The following is a 19616-nucleotide window of genomic DNA, read 5'->3' on the forward strand; positions in this document are numbered from 1 at the left end:
ACTGCGGATCTAGAGGAACGATGCCAGTAAGACCTCACTCATGCGGGAGCCACGCAAGGGACACCAACCTGTTCAGGCGGTCTTGTCACTAGCGTGGCCGGGGTGGACCTTTTGTTTCTTGCCTAGCAAGCAGCGCACTGAAGACTGATGACCTTCTTTTTGGGGGCGTTGTGCAGCGAGTCCTGGCTACTGCGACTGCTGCTGAGGTTGCTCAAGGGGCCATCCTGAGAGCCTGTGGATCTGGGGGACGCACATGAGAGTATCTTCCAGGCATGCTCGTCACACGACACACCACCCCACGTGAGGGAGAAGCACATTCCCCAGCTTCTAGGGAGGGCTGCGCCCTGGGAGCTGACACTCTCCCTCCCAAGTATATCTGGAGTCCAAGTGCCCTGGGTCGGGAACGCACAGCACCCCTCCCAGGCCGTGACCCGATAACCATGTCGTGGGTCTCATGTAATGCAATGAGGCTGTCCCCTGCATAGTGAGTGCCGGCCTCTCCTAACGAGCTCTGAATCTGGTCTGTGCTAACCAAGAGCAATCAGTTTCTGAGATCCCAAAGGAAGGATTGCCTTCCTGAGAGTACTTGGTGTTTGGGTGGCTGGTAGAAGAAATGATGGCTAGCCAACTTGTTTCCCTCCCTGACCGTTAAAGATGCTTTTACTCTGAGGAACACTTGGTTCACCATGGGCAGTATTCTCGAGGACTGCTTAGCACAGAAAGAGACCATTCATGAACTACTGCATCCAAGCCCTGTTCCAAACATTTGAGCTTAGCCTGCAGCACGAGCCTGTTACCTTGGAATCACTGTCTTCTCTATCCACTGATAGGATGGCAAGGGAAAACAGTGAACTCCAGAAGCTTTCCCTCATTTCTAAGGTAATAACACAGGCATCTTGCCTTTGGGTTCCCACGGTAGATGACGGAAGCTTCCCTTTGCTGTACCCATATGTGTTTCATATCTATCCATATCTTATTCCTGAGACCATCAGCTTGCCAGGGAGTTGTCTTAGTCATTGCTTCCTAATATTTATCTCATTTTCTGGACCACATGCTTCCCTGGGGAATTCCATCAGACATCTAAAGCAGTTAATATCTATCCTTCTCAAGCTGTTCCACAGAATAGAAATGGAAGGGAAACTTCTAGACACATTCTACAAAGCCAGCTTTACTTTGATTCCCAAACCAGACAGAGACCCAGCAAAAAAAAAAAAAAAAGACGACTATAGGACAATATGCCTGATGAATGAGAATACAAAAATTCTCAACAAGATACTGGCAAATCAAACGCACAGCATATGAAAAGAATTTTTCACCATGATCAAGTAGGATTCCTATCTGGGCTATAGGGCTGGTTCAATATTTGCAAATCAATCAATACGATACATCACATTAAGAAAATCACAGGTAAGAACCACATGATCCTGTCAATACAGGCAGAGAAAGCATTTGACAAAACACAGCATCCTTTCGTAATAAAAACCCTCAAGAAAGTCAGAATATGGGGCGCCTGGGTGGCGCAGTCGGTTAAGCGTCCGACTTCAGCCAGGTCACGATCTCGCGGTCCGTGAGTTCGAGCCCCGCGTCGGGCTCTGGGCTGAATGCTCAGAGCCTGGAGCCTGTTTCCGATTCTGTGTCTCCCTCTCTCTCTGCCCCTTCCCCGTTCATGCTATGTCTCTCTCTGTCCCAAAAAATAAATAAAAAACGTTGAAAAAAAAAATTAAAAAAGAAAGTCAGAATAGAAGGAACATATGTAGACATCATAAAAGCCATGTATGATACAAGGCCGCAGCTAATATAATTCTCCTGGGGATAAACTGCAAACTTTCCCCCTGAGATCAGGAACATGACAGGCATGTCCACTGTCACCACTGTTGTTGAACATAGTTTTTCAATTCCTAGAACCAGCAATCAGACAAAAAAATGAAATAAATGGCATCACAATGGCAAAGATGAAGTCAAACGTTCACTCTGCACAGACCACATGATACTCTACCTGGAAAACCTGACAGAATCCACCAAAAGTCTCCTCGAACTGATACATCAATTCAGCAAAGTCGCAGGGTACAAAATCAATGTACAGAAACCCCTCACATTTTAATATACCAATAACAACGAAACAGAAAGAGAACTAAAGAAACTGATCACGTTTACAGTTGCACCAGGACCATAAAATACCTATCAATAACCTAAAAATACGAATGAACCAATCCAAACATATAAAAGTTCTGTGTGCTGAAAACTATACAAGGGTTATGAAGGAAATTGAAGAAGACACAAAGAAATGGGAAAACATTCCATGTTCATGGATTCAAAGAATAAATATTGTTAAAATGTCAATACCATCCAAAGCAATCTACACTTTCAATGCATTCCCATCAAAATCGTGCCACCATTCTTTTCAAAGCTAGAACAAGTAATGCTAACATTTGTGTGGAACCAAAAATTCCCCGAATATACAAAGTAATATTGAAGAAGAAAACCAAAGCAGGAGGCATCACAGTGCCAGAATGTAGCCTCTGCTACAAACCTGTTATCATCAAGACAGTATGGAATGGGCACACAAACAGACAAATAGGCCAATGGAACAGAATAGAGAACCCAGATTCAGACCCACAAATGTATGGCCCGGCCCACTAATCTTCCACAAAGCACGAAAGAGTATCCAATGGAAAAAAACCAGACTCTTTAACCACTGGTGCTGGGAGAACTGGACAGCAACATGCAGAAGAATGAAACTAGATCACTTTCTTACAGCATACACAAAAATAAACTCAAAATGGATAAAGGACCTGAATGTGAGACACGAAACCTTTAAAACCCGAGAGGAGAAAGCAGGACAAAACCTCTCCTACCTCAGCTGTGGCAATTTCTTACATGACACGTCTCCAACGGCAAGGGAATTAAAAGCAAAAATGAACTATTGGGACCTCATCAAGATAAACACCTTCTGCACTGCAAAGGAAACAAGCAACAAAACAAAAAGACAACAGATGAAATGGGAAAAGATATTTGCAAATGACGTATCAGACACAGGGCTAGTATCCAAACACCTGTAAAGAGCTCACCAAACGCCACACCTGAAAACAAATAATCGGGGGATGAAATGGGCAGAAGACATGAATAGGTACTTTTCGAAAGAAGACATCCAGATGACCAAGAGACATATGACAAGATACTCAGCGTCACTCCTCATCAGAGGAATACAAATCTAAACCACACTGAGATTCCACTTCACATCAGTCGGAGTGGCGGGAATGAACAAATCAGGACAAAATAGATGCTGAAGAGGATAGGAGAAACAGGAACCCTCTTGCATTGTTGGTGGGAAGAAAACCTGGTGCGGCCACTCTGGAAACAGTGTGGAGGTTCCTCACCACATTAAAAATAGATCTACCCTATGACGCAGCAATAGCACTGCTAGAATTCAGGGGATTCAGGAGTGCTGATGCACAGGGGACTCGTACCCCAATGTTTATAGCAGCGTTTTCAACAATAGCCACATGATGGAAAGAGCCTAAATGCCCGTCAATGGACAAATGGATAAAGAAGATGAGGTTTCTATATACAATGGAATACTAGTTGGCGATGAGAAAAGATGAAATCTGGCCATTTGTGGCAACGTGGAAGGAACTGCAGGGTGTTCTGCCAAGTGAAATAAGTCAGGCAGAGAAAGACAGATACCATGTGTTTTCATTCATATGTGGATCCTGAGAAACTTCACAGGAGAGCAGAGGGGAGGGGAAAGGGGGAAATGAGTTACAGAGCGGGAAGGAGGCATACCCTAAGGGAGTCTTAAATACTGAGAACAAACTGAGGGTTGATGGGGGGTGGGGGAGAAGGGAAAGTGGGTGATGGCCATTGAGGAGGGCACCTGTGGGGATGAGCACTGGGTGTTGAATGGAAACCAATTTGACAACAAATTATGTTGAATACAAGAAAAAAGAAAAGATGCTCAAAGTGACTCCTCATCAGGGGACTACAAATCAAAATCACACTGAGACGCCACCTCACACGGATCAGAGTGTGCCTGTGTGTGGGCAATCAGCACTGCTGCTTTGCTGGGACACAGTGTGTCCTCCAAAAGCGACAAGGGGTGGGGGGTCTCGTGCTTTGGGAAACATGGACAATCACGAGCAGTCTGTTTAGTACCTTAGCGTGGATGAGGTCGTGTCAGAATTTAAAACAAACGTATTTGCAGAACTTATATAACCCGTTCAGTGAAGTTGTTGTTTGGCAAAGGTGGGGGGAGACCCCGTAGCAGAGTTCAATATGCAGAGAATTTAGAAAATCCTTTCTTAAGACTCATCACTTTCACTCTTGAGATGGCTGACATAAATTGCTTAGGAAACACGGAGGGCTGGAAGAGGAATCTTTCGGGTGTTGGGCAAGAAACGGAGGGCAGGACGTTCTGGTTTCATTTGCAGTGTCAGATACCATGGGATACAATGTTGTTACAGGGTTAGGCTATAGAAGATGACTTCCAGTTATATGAAAGGTGGAGTTTGGCTTCCATTTGTTACCACTGCTGCTTCAACTTTGTGGTAATAGGATGAGATTTCAACCGCCTTTTCCCCGGAAAAAGGATGGTTGTCTCATGGTGTGTGCCTCCAGAGGCAAGTCGCTGTTCTGTGGAAAGCTCAACGGTGTCCGGAGGCAACCGAGGTTGTTGACTTCCGGGAGACTTTTTTATCCGTTTGTCTTTGAACACATGGGAAAGAATAAGCCTGGGTAACTGGTCAGAATCCCGAGCAGCCTCCGCACTGTCGGCACAGAGCCTGACGCGGGGCGCCAACTCACAGAGCGACACCGGCTGAGCCACCCAGGTGCCCCGAGGATGCTACTTTTCTGTTTGTTTGGAAAATGAGGATTTCGCCCGGGTTTTGTGTCTGGAGTGTGTTAATGTGTCGTACGCTGGTTCTTTCCGTGTTTTCCCTCTGAAATACCTGCTGTAGGCCATGGCCCAGAAGGAAGACATGCAAGACAGGATCACTACCCTTGAGAAGCGCTGCCTCAGGGCACAGCACAAAGCCACCTCTCTGCACGACCTCAAGGAGAAACTTGAAAACGAGATGGCAAAGAAGGACTCTCTGCATCGACAGGTCGTTGGTTTCGTTGGACTTCATTCCACTTTTATTAATTACAAGTCAAGTTAAGGACCAAGTGTCAATGTCAAGGTTTTAGGATCTTAGAATCTTGTGTTGACCAGCGGGGTTACTTCAACGTCCAGGGTTTAATTCTTTCGAATTTTATGGAAGCATGTTATGGGGCTCCCCTCCTTGATTCCTTCTTTGTCTTGTCTTACATGCACGTTACTCTGTTGCCTGTCAGCACTGTTTCCAAAGGAGCAGGGAGTGGCCGGGAATGTGTAGGCAGCTGGCCATTTTGGGTAGTACCTGAGATCAGGGGGAATGGCAGGTGCAGAAGCACAGTCTGGCGTGAGGACGTGAGACCCTGTGTTTTGGGAAGCAGCACGTCTCTTCCTTGGTTGTCTCAGGTCATCTGGCATTGAACAGGAAAACCACATCCAGCTTCTTGGAAACAGAGTGAGTTTGCCTGGTGTGTTTGTCAAATGTGTCAATCGACCCAAAATGATAATCAAAGTGAAATACTAGGAAGCCATTAAAATGACATGGAGGAATGCTGTTTGAGAGCACGTAACATGTTCCAAATCTTGAGTGTAAAGGGCAGATCGCGAAATACTATGTGTACAGCATGTGATTTATTTTGGAGGGTTTTAAAGCATGATACGCGGTCTGTATATACACACAGAGCTATATGCACACAGAAGATGGAAGGAGTCTGTGGGAACACACGTTAACCTTGCAAAAACCTCACCTTATACATGATTTTTAAAATGACTTTATATATTTTTAATGCTTATTTATTTTTGAGAGAGGGAGACAGAGTGAGAGAGAGAGAGCGAGCGAGCATGAACAGTGGAGGGCCAGAGAGGGAGAGAGGGAGACACAGAATCCAAAGCAGGCTCCAGGCTCTGAGCTGTCAACACAGAGCACGAGGCGGGGTTGACCCCATGAGCTATGAGATCATGACCTGAGCCGAAGGTGGACGCTTAACTGACTGAGCCACCTCGGCTTCCCTAAAAGTCCTTTAACAAAAAATCTCGTGTCTGAGTTTTCCACGTTGAAGTTTTCCACGTTTTTGGTCAAGAGGGAGAGTGTTTTTGTTGAATAATGGTACACTTCCAAAAAGAACTCAACTGGCATCAGGCATGCTCTCAGAAGCTCTGTGCTGGCTGATGTGCCCACCTCAGAATGTCCTATGTAGCGAGCCCTCGGACCCCAGTATAAATATGTTTACGAAGGGTTAGGACCGAACCCTTCTCTCCTTAACTGGTCAGGAAGAGAGAGCAAGCTCCTCCAGAAGATGGGTTTTCTTTAATGTGTGGGAACTTTGTCTTTGGAAAGACTTCTTTGAAGATAGTGAAGAAGAGCAAAGAGTTTGGCAAGACATGTTTTGCGTAGCGAACGGAGGACCAAGGCAGTGGGTGACTCCTCGCAGAAAGGAAAGGTTTACTCTGAAGCACCTACCAAACTGTTGGCTTCAGTCAGAACTAACAGTAGATCTCTGCATTTAGATTTTGTTTCACTTTATTAAAAATGGAAACGGAGAGAAGACTTGCTACACTTTGATGCTTTGCCTTCATTTCCTAGACTGCGGATCAAAACCGCCAGTTGCAAGAGCGCCTGGAGGTGGCGGAGCGGAAGCTGCAGCAGACCCCGAGGAAGGCCAAGTCGCTGCCCGAGGTGGAAGCCGAGCCGGCCCAGAGGGTGGCCACCCTCTGCAAGGTGGGGCCCCCGTTTCCTTCTGGGTCCCATGGTGGGAATGTCAACTTCATGGCGGTCCGTTCTTCTATCTCATTTCTCACCGGTAACGTCGGCGTGCCAAAGTCCGCGAACGAGCTGAGATCTGTTTCCGGTGCTACTTTGTCTGAGATTGGAATGCTTTTCAAACGGCAGGCATCATCCCCAGTTTTGTTCCCTCGGGTTTTGTCCGACATGTGCTGTTTGCCATTGGCAGCATCTAAGACTCAGTGCTTTTCAGAGTTAAGTCAGCGACTCAAAGCTCAAGATAGTAGCCTTGGGTAAGAGAAGGACAGGGGTGCCTGGCCGGCTCAGTCAGTGGAGCTTGGGACTCTTGATCTCAGGGTCATGAGTCTGAGCTCCCCGTTGGGTGTAGAGCTTACCGAAGGAAAAAAAAAAACAAAAAAGCATAGAATTTTTTCAAGAAATGAGAAAATCCTGTCCTCTTTTAAACACAATCGTTTTTCTTTAAAAAATTCTTAAATGTTCATTTATTTGAGACAGACAGAGAGGGTGAGCATGGGCACATACCTGAGCAGGGGAGGGGCAGAAAGAAGGAGATAGAATGCCAAGTAGGCTCCATGCTATCGGCACAGAGCCTGACACAGGGCTCGAACGCCCAAACCTTGAGTTCATGACCTGAGCTAAATCCAAGAGTCAGAACCCGACTGACCGAGCCACCCAGACACCCCTGTAAGAAATAAATCTTTAAGGAATTCACTCGGAGGTTCCACAAATAGAGTCAAGGAATGTGCCAGACACAGTCCCTGCCCTCCCAGTTCTCACAGCCCTCACCACCCACAGAGGAAGGCAGCAGTTGAAGAGGTAGTTTCCAGACATGATGTGGGCGGTGCTGGGATCGAATGATGCACACAGGACGAGGGAGCACATGACTGGGCAGCCAGTCCATCCTTCCGGAACCGGGGCTGACGGAACCTGTAGCAGGGAACTGTAGGTGCATCTGCGTCACCGGTTCCAGTGCAGTGAGGGTCCCAGTGGTAAGGGGGTGGGGTCGTCATGGGATGCTGACCCTCAAGGCTGCCATCAAGTCGGGCAGGTGGTATTGGGCGCCCACAGGCCCAGGCTCCAAGAGAGCCTCTCCTCCTTTGTGATCTGCATGTCAAGTCTCCATTTCTTTTCTCTCCTGTCCTCTCTCCTGTCCTGGTCAGCCACGTAGCAGAACCCTTTGTCTTTGGACACTGTGCTGCTGAGGAAGCTAAATTGTTGGAAGTAACTTCCCAGCTTAGGAAGGCAGCACGCCTGTTTGCTCTTTCCACTTGCTGCTTCCTCCTGTCCATGCTGAGTGGCCAGGGGTGTCTGCCGGGGACGAGGCACCGTCCAAGTATCCGGGGCCTGGGGTGGGTACGAGACCATTGCCTACCCCCGGTCACCAGCATGGAAGCCCACTGCTTCCCACTGGCACACATGAGGCCTGTAGGGACTGTGAGCAGGCAGAAGGCTGCCTGTCGTGCGTAGGCACAGCGTGTGTTGTGGGGCAGCCAGCTCTTCTGAGCCCGCTGTCGCCCACAGGCCGAGCAGGGCCGTGGCAACATCGAGGAAAGGCTGTGCCAGATGGAGGCCCAGCTGGAGGAAAAGAACCAAGAACTGCAGCGGGTACGTGTCCGAGCGGAGCAGCCACGCACCTGGCAGTGGTTGAGGATGAGGCGCAGGCTCGGGGTGTGGGGGTAGGGTGTGGTCCCTTGTTTCCTACTTCTCCCCATGTGGACGCCAGGCCCCTTCTCAATCCCATCAGGGGTAAAATGCACTCTTGTGCGAGTTGGATGCTAGTGAACACTGCTAGCCTGTGGACAATGTTCTCTGGACGCTGGGGCCCCGTAGGCAGTGCCGCCTAGGGGTGGAGGCACCCGCACAGCCCACTGTGCCCACCAGCTCGTTAGCAGCTACTCACGGTTGACGCGGGACCTCGTGGGTGTCCCTTGGCCAAAGCGGAGGTACTGGCCTGGGGTAGGGCAGCCTAGAGGAGGGGTCTCCTTCCTTAGGACATGACACCGAGGTCCTGAAATCAGGTCACGGGCCTGACCTTGGTCCCCACATCCTGAATTTCTACTTGAGATGTAAAGGCACAGGTCGGGGTAGATGTTCCTAAGAAGAGGAATAGCGTCATCGAGCCTTGATGAAAGGGAGGCCCGTGTCCCTTGAATCCCCTGAGATTTTTCCCTGTGGGAGCTGGTCGGACGTCAACATGAAACACCCAGGAGACAGAGCAGGCAGCCGCCTCCCCAACTTGGGACGTCCATCCAAGGCCATCGGGTTTTGTTTTCACCAGAAAACTCAAAACACTCACCCTTAACTTACACCAGACACTCGTGTGCTTGGCCCTCAGGGTCAGAGAATAAAACATGAGTTTCCGCGGAGTGAAGCTTCTGATGCCAGCGTGACGGCTCGCGTTGGCCGACCCCAGCCCGCCATGACACATGCACACAAGCGAGCACAACCAGACGCTAGCCTCTTGGGCCGAGAATTCCACCTCACCTACTTAGAGAAGCACTTCATTGCCTTTAGGACTGTATGGTAGTTTGGAGGGACAGGTGTTGAGATAAGGATTCTATTATAACTGAGACAATTCCAAGGACACTTTTAAGCTGCTTTGCTTGAAAAATACTTGGGTGCTGATCCCTTCTTGTGGGGTGGCCAGGGTCTTTTCCAAGTGACGGCCGTTGCTGCGTGTGAGGTGTGGTGGTCGTGCTTTCTGTTGCCTGCTCCCAAGGAAGGAGGTGCCAGCAGGTGTGGCTTAGAGGTGAGGAAGCCCGAGCCTGGAGGGACTGTCCATTGCCTAGCCTGCGGGTGTGTCCTGTGGGCTCTTCCTCCTCCCTGGGCCCCCCGACTGCAGGGCACATGAGTACTCCGTACCTCACGGCCCTCCGCCCGGCAGGAGCCCCTGAATCCTGCCGGCCTGTCCTCACCGCTTCTGTATTGGGTTAATCCAGGATATGCGGTAGAAACAAGTTTTTAAACCATACGATTGATGAGAGTTCGATAAACACAGACCCGTGAACTTTGCGGTTACGTTCAGAAATTACTTGAGGTAATTAGTTATGAATTTGTAATACAAGTTTCCGTTACAAAACGTTCAGGAGATGTGTGAATTTCACGAAAAACAAGGGAAAGTATTTCTCACCACTCAATTTTTCCCAAAGTAGATTTTTTTTTATCATTCGGTTGTGTCAATGGATTCATTTCTTTCCCCCTGAAGCCAGATCCGAGCTTCTATTTACACCCCAGAATATTCCTCCCCCCTTTGTAGATAAGCTGATCCCCTTGAGAATATGGTCTTTCCTGCATGTACATAGCCTCCTGAGCCCATCTGAGCTAATAATGAGGACATTCGTGATGGCCCATGCGTGTTTTGTTTCCCAGAAACAAAGGCACTTGCTAAGTGATGACCCCTGGAAAGCAGGTTCCTGCATTTGTGTGCCCCGATAGGTTGGTGCTGGCAGTGATGCACTAGCACGCCAAAGTGCCGTGGGAAGGGGCAGCCGAGGTTGCCGTGCGTGTGGGTAACACCGCTGGCCATTCACACGTCTGAGCCAGTGTTCACACTTTTGCTTGAAGCCTGCATCTTCTCTTTCAGGTAAGGCAGAGAGAAAAACTGAAGGAAGAGACTAATCAACGTCTGTCGGGCACTGTTGACCAGCTCCTTTACGAATCTGACGAGCGTCTTCAGCGTCATGTTAAAGAGAGAATGGTAGCTGCGGAAGATAAGGTAGGACATGAGAAATAGCGGCTGAGTGCCCCTGTCCTCACAGAGGAGACGCTCACGTTGTGATCCTGAGGAGCAGCGTGGAGCAGAGGCTACAGCCACTGTAGAAAGTAGAAATGATTCTTTCACGCGGAAAAACTGCAGGCTGTTACCCACTGCCTGCGTTAAGTTCTCAGTGTCCTGTCCCCGCCCGATGTATGCGTGCGGGAAGGTGCGTCTCACTGTCTAGAAGAGGAGTATGGTCTGGGCCTTTACTAACTGAGACTAACTGAGACGTAAGGAGTAAGCTAGCTTCATGCTAATCAAAGATGGGCACAGAAACAGCCATAGGCAGTATATAACTAAGGGGAGGGGCCGTGTGCCAATAACCCTTTGTTGATAGGACCCGGCGGTGGCTGGATGTGGTCGGCAAGCCCTCGTTTGCCACCCCTGTGCTGGAACCTTCAGCCTGGTTCTTGTCTGGGGAGCTAATTTCTACCTCTTTTGTCCAGACGGACCGGTAGGAGTGCGCAGTTCTGTCAAGCATTTAACCAGCTGAAAACAGAGTATCTCCTGTTCCATCTCCTGCCTTCCCTCTTTTCATCTGGGTTGGAAAGAGTCTAAGCCTGGACTCTTACACCATCATAACGGACACACTTGAGGTGTAACGGGAGGGAAGCAGTATCATAGGATCTCTATGAGAGAAGCTCTGGTGGGGACAGTTGGATGCGGACCTGATACTACCGGTTCTGATTACACCTGTGTCCCTGTAGATGAGCCCAGAATCTTCCCTAAGATTGTCACTTGGAGACACCAGTGAGCAATGCTAATTTCACGACACACTTGTTTTGGGTAAAACCCATTATGAGGTGCGTTATTATACCCCACGTGAGGTTCTACCTTGATCACTGGGGCCAGCCTTTCGGTAGAAGGTTGTATGTGAGATTGGAAGTATATGTACGAAACTTAGGTCAGGTTTCCCAAGTGACTGAGGCATCACAGACCCTAAAAGCTAGTACAAACCAGTGTACCTGCTGCAAGTAAACGTAGGAACTTGTCATACTTACAGTCAGACAGTGATCCGTGAAGAAATTGTACATGGACAAAGGATGAGTAAAGGCTGTTACTGCAGTTTCACAGACAGCATTTCACTCTGTGGTCATGTGACGCGGTTCGTTGGTATGGCCATCGGCTCCATGCCTTGTCTGTGGTGCTGCGTTATTGTAAAGAGAAACGTAGGCATGGTCTAGCATGTGGAACGTTTGAAAGAATCAACACTAAAGGGCTGTCGGTATCTTTCTCAGAAGTCTCTGTTAGGAGAAGTTGGCAATCTGAAAAAACAGTTACAAGAAATGCAACGTGAGAAGGTATTTCCGTCTCTCACTCATTCAGTGATCGGTTGAGACTGGAAAGGAGCAGGTGACCTCTGGGGCTCACACTTCCTCCAAGGCGAGCCACCACTGTGCTTTCGAGCGGCCCCACGCTCGCAAGTCTGAATGGCACGCATGTGGCGGAGTTGGAGCCGAGCAGCCTACGGGGTTCAGATTTCTGAGTCCCTTCGGGGGTTCGCTCGAAAGCTAAAATGTTCGCGTAAACCTTTCGTGGAGTGCAGCGTTGCCCAGCAGGAAGGTAACAGGTGACATGGGTGTCATCCCAAGGGTTCTCGAGGCTGCATTTGAAATGGTCAAACACACGGGTGATGTTAGTTTTCACGCAGCCCGATGCAGGCAACATGTTATTGTATCATGTAAATAGTGTAGACATGAAGGAGCTACTCTACAATGTTTTTCCACATTCAGTCCTTGCAACCCACGGGGCGTCTCACAGTTCCATCCCCTGTGGTCGGGACCAGCCCCATTTTGGGCGCTCAGTTAGCCACGTGCGGTGGTGTCTGCGGCCTGGGACGGCACTGCCTAGGGGGTAGTTGTGTGACCAAAGCTCCTCGTCGGTTTTACTCCCTGGTGCTGCGTGTGCAGACGTGAGGCTGGGCTGCAGAGGGTCCACGACGGAGCACGTGCCTATTACACAGAAGGGCTATTCCCCCACCGCCCAGAAAGTCCTGCTCCTCTCTACATAATTAGGAAGAAGTCCTAGTGGCTCGGTGTTTCTCCTCTGTAACCTTGCTATGCCTGAGACCTAACTGTTCAGTAGGGTTTAGGACGTTCACTTGGTGATCCGGGTGTTTACTGGAGGACTCTTGGAGAGAATGGTCTTGGGGTTTGTAACTGCTGAATTTACCCAGCGTGGTTATGATGGTCAGCATTTCAGCACACTTGATGCAAGTAGTGTTTTCCATTTTTTCTTGAATTCTAATGAACCTACAGTGTGGTATCAGTTTCAAGTAGACAGCATACCGTTTCAACAATTGCACACGTGACTCTGTGCTCGTCACCATCACTGTGGTCACCGTGTGTCACCATACAGAGTCCTTAGGGTATCACGGACCGTATTCCCTGTACTGTGCTTTTCATCCCCGAGACGGCCTTATTTGATACCTGGATGCTGATGCCTCCTACTCACCATCATCTCTTTTGCCAACCGCCCCTACTCTCCTCTCCTCTGGCCACTACCAGTTTGTGCTCTGAGTTGAACGGACTCTTGATGCAAAGACTAGTTAACCTTGCTTGCAGTGAGTGTCGTTGTCATTTGCTGCTTTGCAGGATCACCTTCTACGGAAAATGGAAGCACTGAGGGCCATATTAAAGCGGGCAAGATCGAGAGGCTCTTCGCTTCACCACAGGTATGACATTTCCCGCTTCACAGATCTGTTTGAGACGCGGCTGGGGGCGGCTTCCCTCTGTCACCAGTATGACCTGAACCAGCTCATGGTTCCCAAGTAGAACCGTGGGTGTGCTATGGTATGACCCGCACCGGATCAGAGTTACACACAATAACCCTGAGTGTGTTGTAGTCTGACGCGATCCATTTTCCAGGTACCAGCTAACTGATGATGGGGCGGGGCTGGGGGGGGGACACTGCCCTTCACCGTGCCTAACATGAACCACCTCACAAACACATACGTTAGCACCTGCTGTGTATCTTCCAGAGGAATCCTTTGGCCGAATGGGCAGAGGGACTGGATGTAGCTCAGGGAGCCGGTAGCTTAGTAGGTGGCAAGAGGGAGAAGTAAAACCTCATTCCAGAGGTTAGGTTTGGAATCTCAGGAGACCGGGAGGCCTGACAGAGCTCACAGCCATGGGAGGAGGAGTAGAAGTTAGGAAAAGTTCTGTTCGTGTTTGGGTGGGTTTATTTGCGGCCTCCCTCCCCCGAGTGTGGCAGTGATGGTGTGGGGCTAGGAGGGGTCCAGCCTGCCAGGTTCGGCCCAGCATCCCTGGAAGCTATGGTCCCTTCCGCAATGCCAGTGGGGTCACCATGGGAGTGCACACGTGGCCGTGGTTGTGAAGGTCACCTTGACGTCGGTGGGGTTAGCGCAGTGCTCGCAGTTTCTTATATTTTTGAAAAGACTGGAGAATGACAGGTAATCGCCGCAACTCTGTTGGGACGTTGGTGAGTCGCCTGTGAGGGAGTGGGTCAGCCGGCTTGTGAGCTGCGTCCTGCAGACAGTAACTGTCAGCAAGGTATTCAAAGGTTTGCTTGCTTCTTTGTAGGAAATATGTACCATGTGAGAGTCATTCTGGTGTGACAGTGCCTCGAGTAGCTGACTGGGCCCCCTTAGGTGCAGGAAGCAGGCTCCTGCTCCAAAGGCAGGCCCACTCAGGCCTCACTGGGGTCTGTGCGGCTGCCGACGTGGGCTCTCGGGAGAGTCGAGGGTGTGCTGTGGCTGTCCGTGTTGAGCCTGCTTGTAGGAGAGAGAAGTCAGGGCAGGTAGAGTCCCAAGCGGCCCTCCCTGTCCAGGGAACTACTGGTGGCACAGCGAATGTGTGTCCGGAGAGAGAAGCACACAGGAAGATCCGGGCACAGAGCAGCCTCTTGGTTGGCTGATGGAGATCCTCGCCAGCAAGACACCAGTGTGCTGAGTGTCACCATTCCAGGGCTTGATGACGGGTATGTGTGAGGAGGCCAAGGGAGCAAACAGTGGATGCGGTGCAGGCCACTCGAGTGCATGTTGGAGTTCTCAAGGGAAGGGGCTGTGCAGGCCCCTGGAGGGTGTCACCCTGGGGCAGTTGCCATAAGAGGGACATCCACGCCCGTCACCCGCCTGAGGTGAGCTGGCCAAGGAGAAGGATAGAGAGGATCCCAGTGCTCCCGTGGTTGCAGAGGCATTGTCCGTGGTCACAGGTGGCCTTGTGGTCAGAAGACACCGGGCAGGAGACCGGCTGAGGAACAGGGTCTGTTTGAAGCCGTCTCACAAAGTGATCTCTCGTGTGGTGGCAGAAGCGAGGCTGGTGGGAGCTGTGTCGCCGTGAGCGGCCGGGGGCCGGGGGGACGAGACTGAGAAGGCGGCAGGCAGGCTGGACAGCTGAGCCCTCCTGGCACGACCTCACAGCCACGTCTTCCGTTTGTGTCCTCCTCTAGCAAGATGACATGGTCTGGGTTACAGAGGAAAAGAAAGGTGACGGACCAAATTGCACACGCAGGCGGGGCAGATGGGAGAGAGCTCTGGGATAGGACTGGATGCAGGGTGGTGGGGTCGGGAGCCAGGGAGCCTGAGATAGGGTGTCAGAGTCAGGGGACACACGCAAACCTCGGTGGAGCCACGAACCATGCCAGGTCCCATGCGGGGCGGCGTGTGTGGCTCTCCCCGATTGGCGATGTGTCGTGGCCCCACAGCGGTGAAGCTAGACCACCTGAGCTCAGGTGAGCAGTTGTTCTGGGAATGGGGGGACCAGAGGAGGGGAAGATGGTTGTGGCCAGCGGCCAGTTCCGACTTGGCTGTCTTAGAAACAAGCAGTACCCTGAGGCAGCACGTGCCAATGACGTTTCTTGAAAGGCCTCAGAGAAGAGCTTGAAGCACCACAGAGGAGACGCCCTGTCGTGGTGGCTCTGTCTCCAGGCCACAAGGGGTGACGCCAGGGGCCCCCTCTTTAGCTGATGTGAATCAGATGGGCGTGTTCTGTCTCCCGAGACCATAAGGATTTGTGAAATGGAAGGCAGCCTCTCTTCTTTTCCAGAGAGCGAGGAGCCCCTGGACTCCCGTGCAGGGTTCAAGTGTGGAGGGTGAGCCCTTGGCTGAGGCCGGGCACGTGGGCTGGCGGGTGCTCCTTCGCAGCTGCTGACCGCTTCGTGCCCAGATCCTTTGCTGAGGGGAGCAGCTGACAGCCCAATTAAGTGACTCCACCCTAGGGTCTCGGGGCTCCATGGAACTTTTCTGGAGACTTCTGTGGCCAAGGGGGACATTTGTCTGTTAGTCTAACTGCACAGAGGCCAGAGACGCTTTTGCCTTGGAAACACCGGGCGCATTGCCACCTCCTGTGTACGGGAGCTGCGAGGTGTGGTTCCCGAGGATCCTGCCGCGGATGCCCCTGGGGCGTCCGATAGTGGCTGGTGGAGGAAAACCTGGGGTCACCTGGCATCACAGCAAGGGCCTTGGCACATGTGGGCCGGTGGCAGGTGAAGGCCAGAGGGACGTACAGGAGTGCTTTCCGGTCAGTTGGGCAGGAGGTGGTGCAGACACGCAGGATGACAGCTTGACCGGGGGCAGGCGCTGCTCCACCTCGGGGACGTCTGGGCCGCGGGGATGCGTTGCACCTGCTGGGCCCGGGAGACCCTGTCTCCACAGGGCCCGGCTAGCGGGCTTGCACTGGAGCCAGGGGCAAGGATGCCTTCCTTGGAGACCTTTTGCTGTGACCTCATGTTCCCAATTGATGGGTTCTGGCCTGGCTGACAAAGCCCACTTTTCTCTAGATAACAACCTTGGTGTGTGTGTGCGCGTGTTTGTTTGATTGTTCTCCTCCATATTTCAGGCGGACGCACGTCAGCAGCATCCCAGCTTCCAGGTTCCGTCTGGCGGACAGCCCCACGGATGCCAGCAGCACCAGCAGCAGCGCGGTGTTGCGGCGCCACCGGAAAGGCCGTGTGGCCCGTCTGCGACATGAGCCTTCCAAGGCAAGGACCTCCATCCTCTGGGGGCTCTCGTGGGACCCACCTGCCTGCTCCAATGTCACCTGCCTTTTCCTCTGTCTGTGAGGCTCTTCTGGAACTAAGGGACTGATAGGCTGCTTTCTCTTTTCCCCTTCCCCCATTCTTCTTTTGCTGCCTTAGAATTTACTTTTGAGAGCTTTTGTTCTTTCTTTGTATAAAGTAGCAATGTGGATGAAGATAGGACCTAGTGTTAAGCACAGCACAATGCAAATGAGTAAGGGTTTGAAATGCTAATGAAGGTTAAATGAACGCGTGTCTTCATCGAACTTAAACAACAGAGAATTCACCTTTGGAGTTTAAGTACTTTTGTCCTTTGTCTCTTCAGCCGCCTATATTTTTAGATATTTGTGTAAGTTTTGAGCACCTGTAGTCATGGAACAAGTTTGGTGCAGATATCGTCCCAGAGCTAGGGTGCAGCATGACTGAAAAACCCAGATGAGGGGCGCCGGGTGGCTCAGTCGGTCAAGGGTCTGACTGCTGATTTCTGCGCATGTCACAATCTATGGTTTGGTGAGATCGAGACCCGCAGCCCCGCAGCCCCGCAGCCCCGCACGGGGCTCTGCGCTGACCGCGCCTGGAGCCTGCTTGGGATTCTCTCTCTCTCCCTCTCTCTGCTCCTCCCCCACTTGAAATAAAACAAAGAAGACAATAAATAGATAAAAAGTCAGAGGAGAGGCCTGCACCCCTATGTGTGCACAGTGTAGTGAGGGGAGACCAGCAGCGAATGGGAAGTAAAAGGTGAGATGTGTGTTAGTTATCTATTTCTGTTTGACAGATGATTGACGAGTCCCTAGATGGGCACCTGTGGATAGCCCCAGAGTCCAAGGGTGGCTCTCTGGGCAATTCCCAGTGTGGCAGTGGAGAGAGAGAGACAGATCTGGCAGAGAGCAAGCGGTCACAAGGTGGAAGGAGCTCAGTGAGCCAGGTGCTCAGGGAAAGGGAGACCGGTGGCCTGGTCGTGCTGGGTGGGGCCAGGCAAGGTGGAGGCCGAGGACCACGGTGGTCTGGTCCAGGAGCCCTTGCGCTAAAGCCCGCTCGCCCGAGTTCCAGAGTCTGTGTAGACACAGTAGGGGCAGATTTCTGGAGGACTTGAACTCTGGTTGGGAGCAGAGACGCAGTGCTAGCTGGAAGGAGACACAGGGCAAAAGTTCTGTGGTTTGTGTTTTGTCATTTTGCTGTTTTGCCCTGGCGCGTCTGTGGTCACTCGTGGCTGGCTCGTGTTGTTTCTCCTGTATCTTCATTTGTCATTAGAGAGTGGGGTTTTGCCCCAATAGTCATAAATTGTCGTTAGCGTATCGCTGTATAGTACAGGTGGATACGGGTACGATCTAGATCATAATTTGTAAACGAAGTGTTTCTTCCAAAGAGATAAGGCACTGAGCATAGATGAACGGAAGCTCGATGCAGACAGCACGCTTTGCGGTGCCGACACTCGCGTTCAGGACTCCAAATCTCACGGGCTTACTGAGCACAAGTACTGCCTTCTACACTGAAACTCGGGACTCCTACAACGTGAAGCTGTCACCTGCCCCTAAGCCCGTTTTTATCACGTACCTGCCCAGGGCACCCTCCTGTAACCAGCACAGTGATTCGTGAGAGGTTGTCAATCCAATTCGAGGTCAGGATTTCACATTCACGTCCAGCAGGGCGTTAACAGAGTGGGTTTGTTTGGTGTTATACAAGGTGTTGCGGGAACTTCGGCATCCCCTCGGGTGATACTGTAAAAGTGTAACTTGGTTTCCAACAAGGAGAACAGTTACAGGAAAGTTTAGAATAGGCACCTGTTAGACGTCTTTGTTCTACAAGATGCCATGTTTCAGTAAGTTGTGTATGTTGTCATGGAGTTTTACGTCCCTGAGTGATAATTGGGAGTGTCTCTGGTAAATGTCGAATAGCCTATTACATTCAGATGTGCGGTGGAACAAAGTTCTGCGTCCAGTCGTGGTTGTTTCTAAATCTTCTCTCCATTATATCCATCTCGTTGTTCTCTTTAAAATATGTTTGCTCGTTTCGTCTTGGAAATTGTAGCTTCCAAGTGTGCAGTAAATCTGATTCCTCTTCCTTTCTTTGCATGCCTCTGTCAGCCTAGCGATGTAAGGAAGCATCGGAGAAAGCGAAAGTGTTTCGTAGTGCAACCTAGCTGTGTTTGTCTGTGGTGTGGGGGAGAGTGCCCGTCTCTTCACGGTGAGCACCACAGCTGGGTAAGGACGAGCGGCTGGCGTGTGCGGGGAAGTACAGGAGCCACTGGGAGCTCGAGCGCGGCGTGCGGTTTCCACGGTACCTGCGACGGCCACCGGAGCTCGCCGTTGTCTCTCGTTTGTGTCTTGCTCGCTGCGCTGCGAACTTTGTTCCATGAGACACAGAAGTTTCTAGGAAGAGAAATTACTGAAGCAGAGCCGTAGAGTTTCGATTTCGGGATATAACCACTTTTGACAGCCGTAGCCAGCAGCATTCAGAGAGCTCTTAGGGTTCGTTCGCCACCTGGTGTGTGCAGTGGTTTAGGATCCTGTGACCTGGCCCTCACAGACATCCCCGCGAGCCACAGCTTGTGTGGTTAGCCCATTTCCAGATGTGCAACCAGAGCCTGAGAGCCCGGGTCCTGTGCATGAGGACACTTTGCAGGGCAAACACTGGCCACGACACCACTCTGCCACATACCCCACCTTTGCTCGGGCGCCCTCCTCCCATTTACAGTGCCCCTCGCCGGGACAGGACACCTCCTGTGTCCAGAGGACAATGACGTGGGTGTGCCCATCCTCAGGGGAAGCGCCGTGCCTCGGGACGGAACCCTCGACCAGACAGTCCGCCTCATAACTGGGATGCCTTGCTCCCTGGACCGGACCCCCATCCCAGACCTTCCCAGCCATGCGCTGACAGGGCCGTGCCTCTGATACAGAGCTGGGCGGCAGCTGGGGGAGCCCCTCCACTGCACAGACGGTGTGTCCGTTCAGTTGAATTCTTGCGTTCAAGTGCCAGTTCGGTCACTGGTTGTTTTGTGACCGGGGTGTATTCATCACCGTCTTTTTTTTCCTGCTTTGCTCTCCTGGTAA

At 51.2% G+C, this 19616-nt stretch overlaps 1 protein-coding gene across 3 annotated transcripts in view; it reads left to right on the plus strand.

Moving 5' to 3' along the window:
* The first annotated feature begins 4935 nt into the window (after positions 1–4935).
* Positions 4936–19616, plus strand: part of LOC147575923 (liprin-alpha-1-like) — a 547540-nt gene continuing 532859 nt past the window's right edge. For all 3 annotated transcript variants that reach the window (XM_086679732.1, XM_086679730.1, XM_086679733.1), the window contains exons 1-3: positions 4936–5102; positions 6675–6809; positions 8355–8438. In XM_086679732.1, coding sequence (XP_086535858.1) covers positions 4959–5102; positions 6675–6809; positions 8355–8438 — 363 coding nt within the window. In that variant the 5' untranslated portion in view covers positions 4936–4958. The remainder of the gene's footprint in view (positions 5103–6674; positions 6810–8354; positions 8439–19616) is intronic.

This window comes from Puma concolor, chromosome D2, assembly GCF_028749965.1.
Source record: "Puma concolor isolate L17-30 chromosome D2, mPumCon1.1.hap2, whole genome shotgun sequence".
Taxonomy (NCBI): domain Eukaryota; kingdom Metazoa; phylum Chordata; class Mammalia; order Carnivora; family Felidae; genus Puma; species Puma concolor.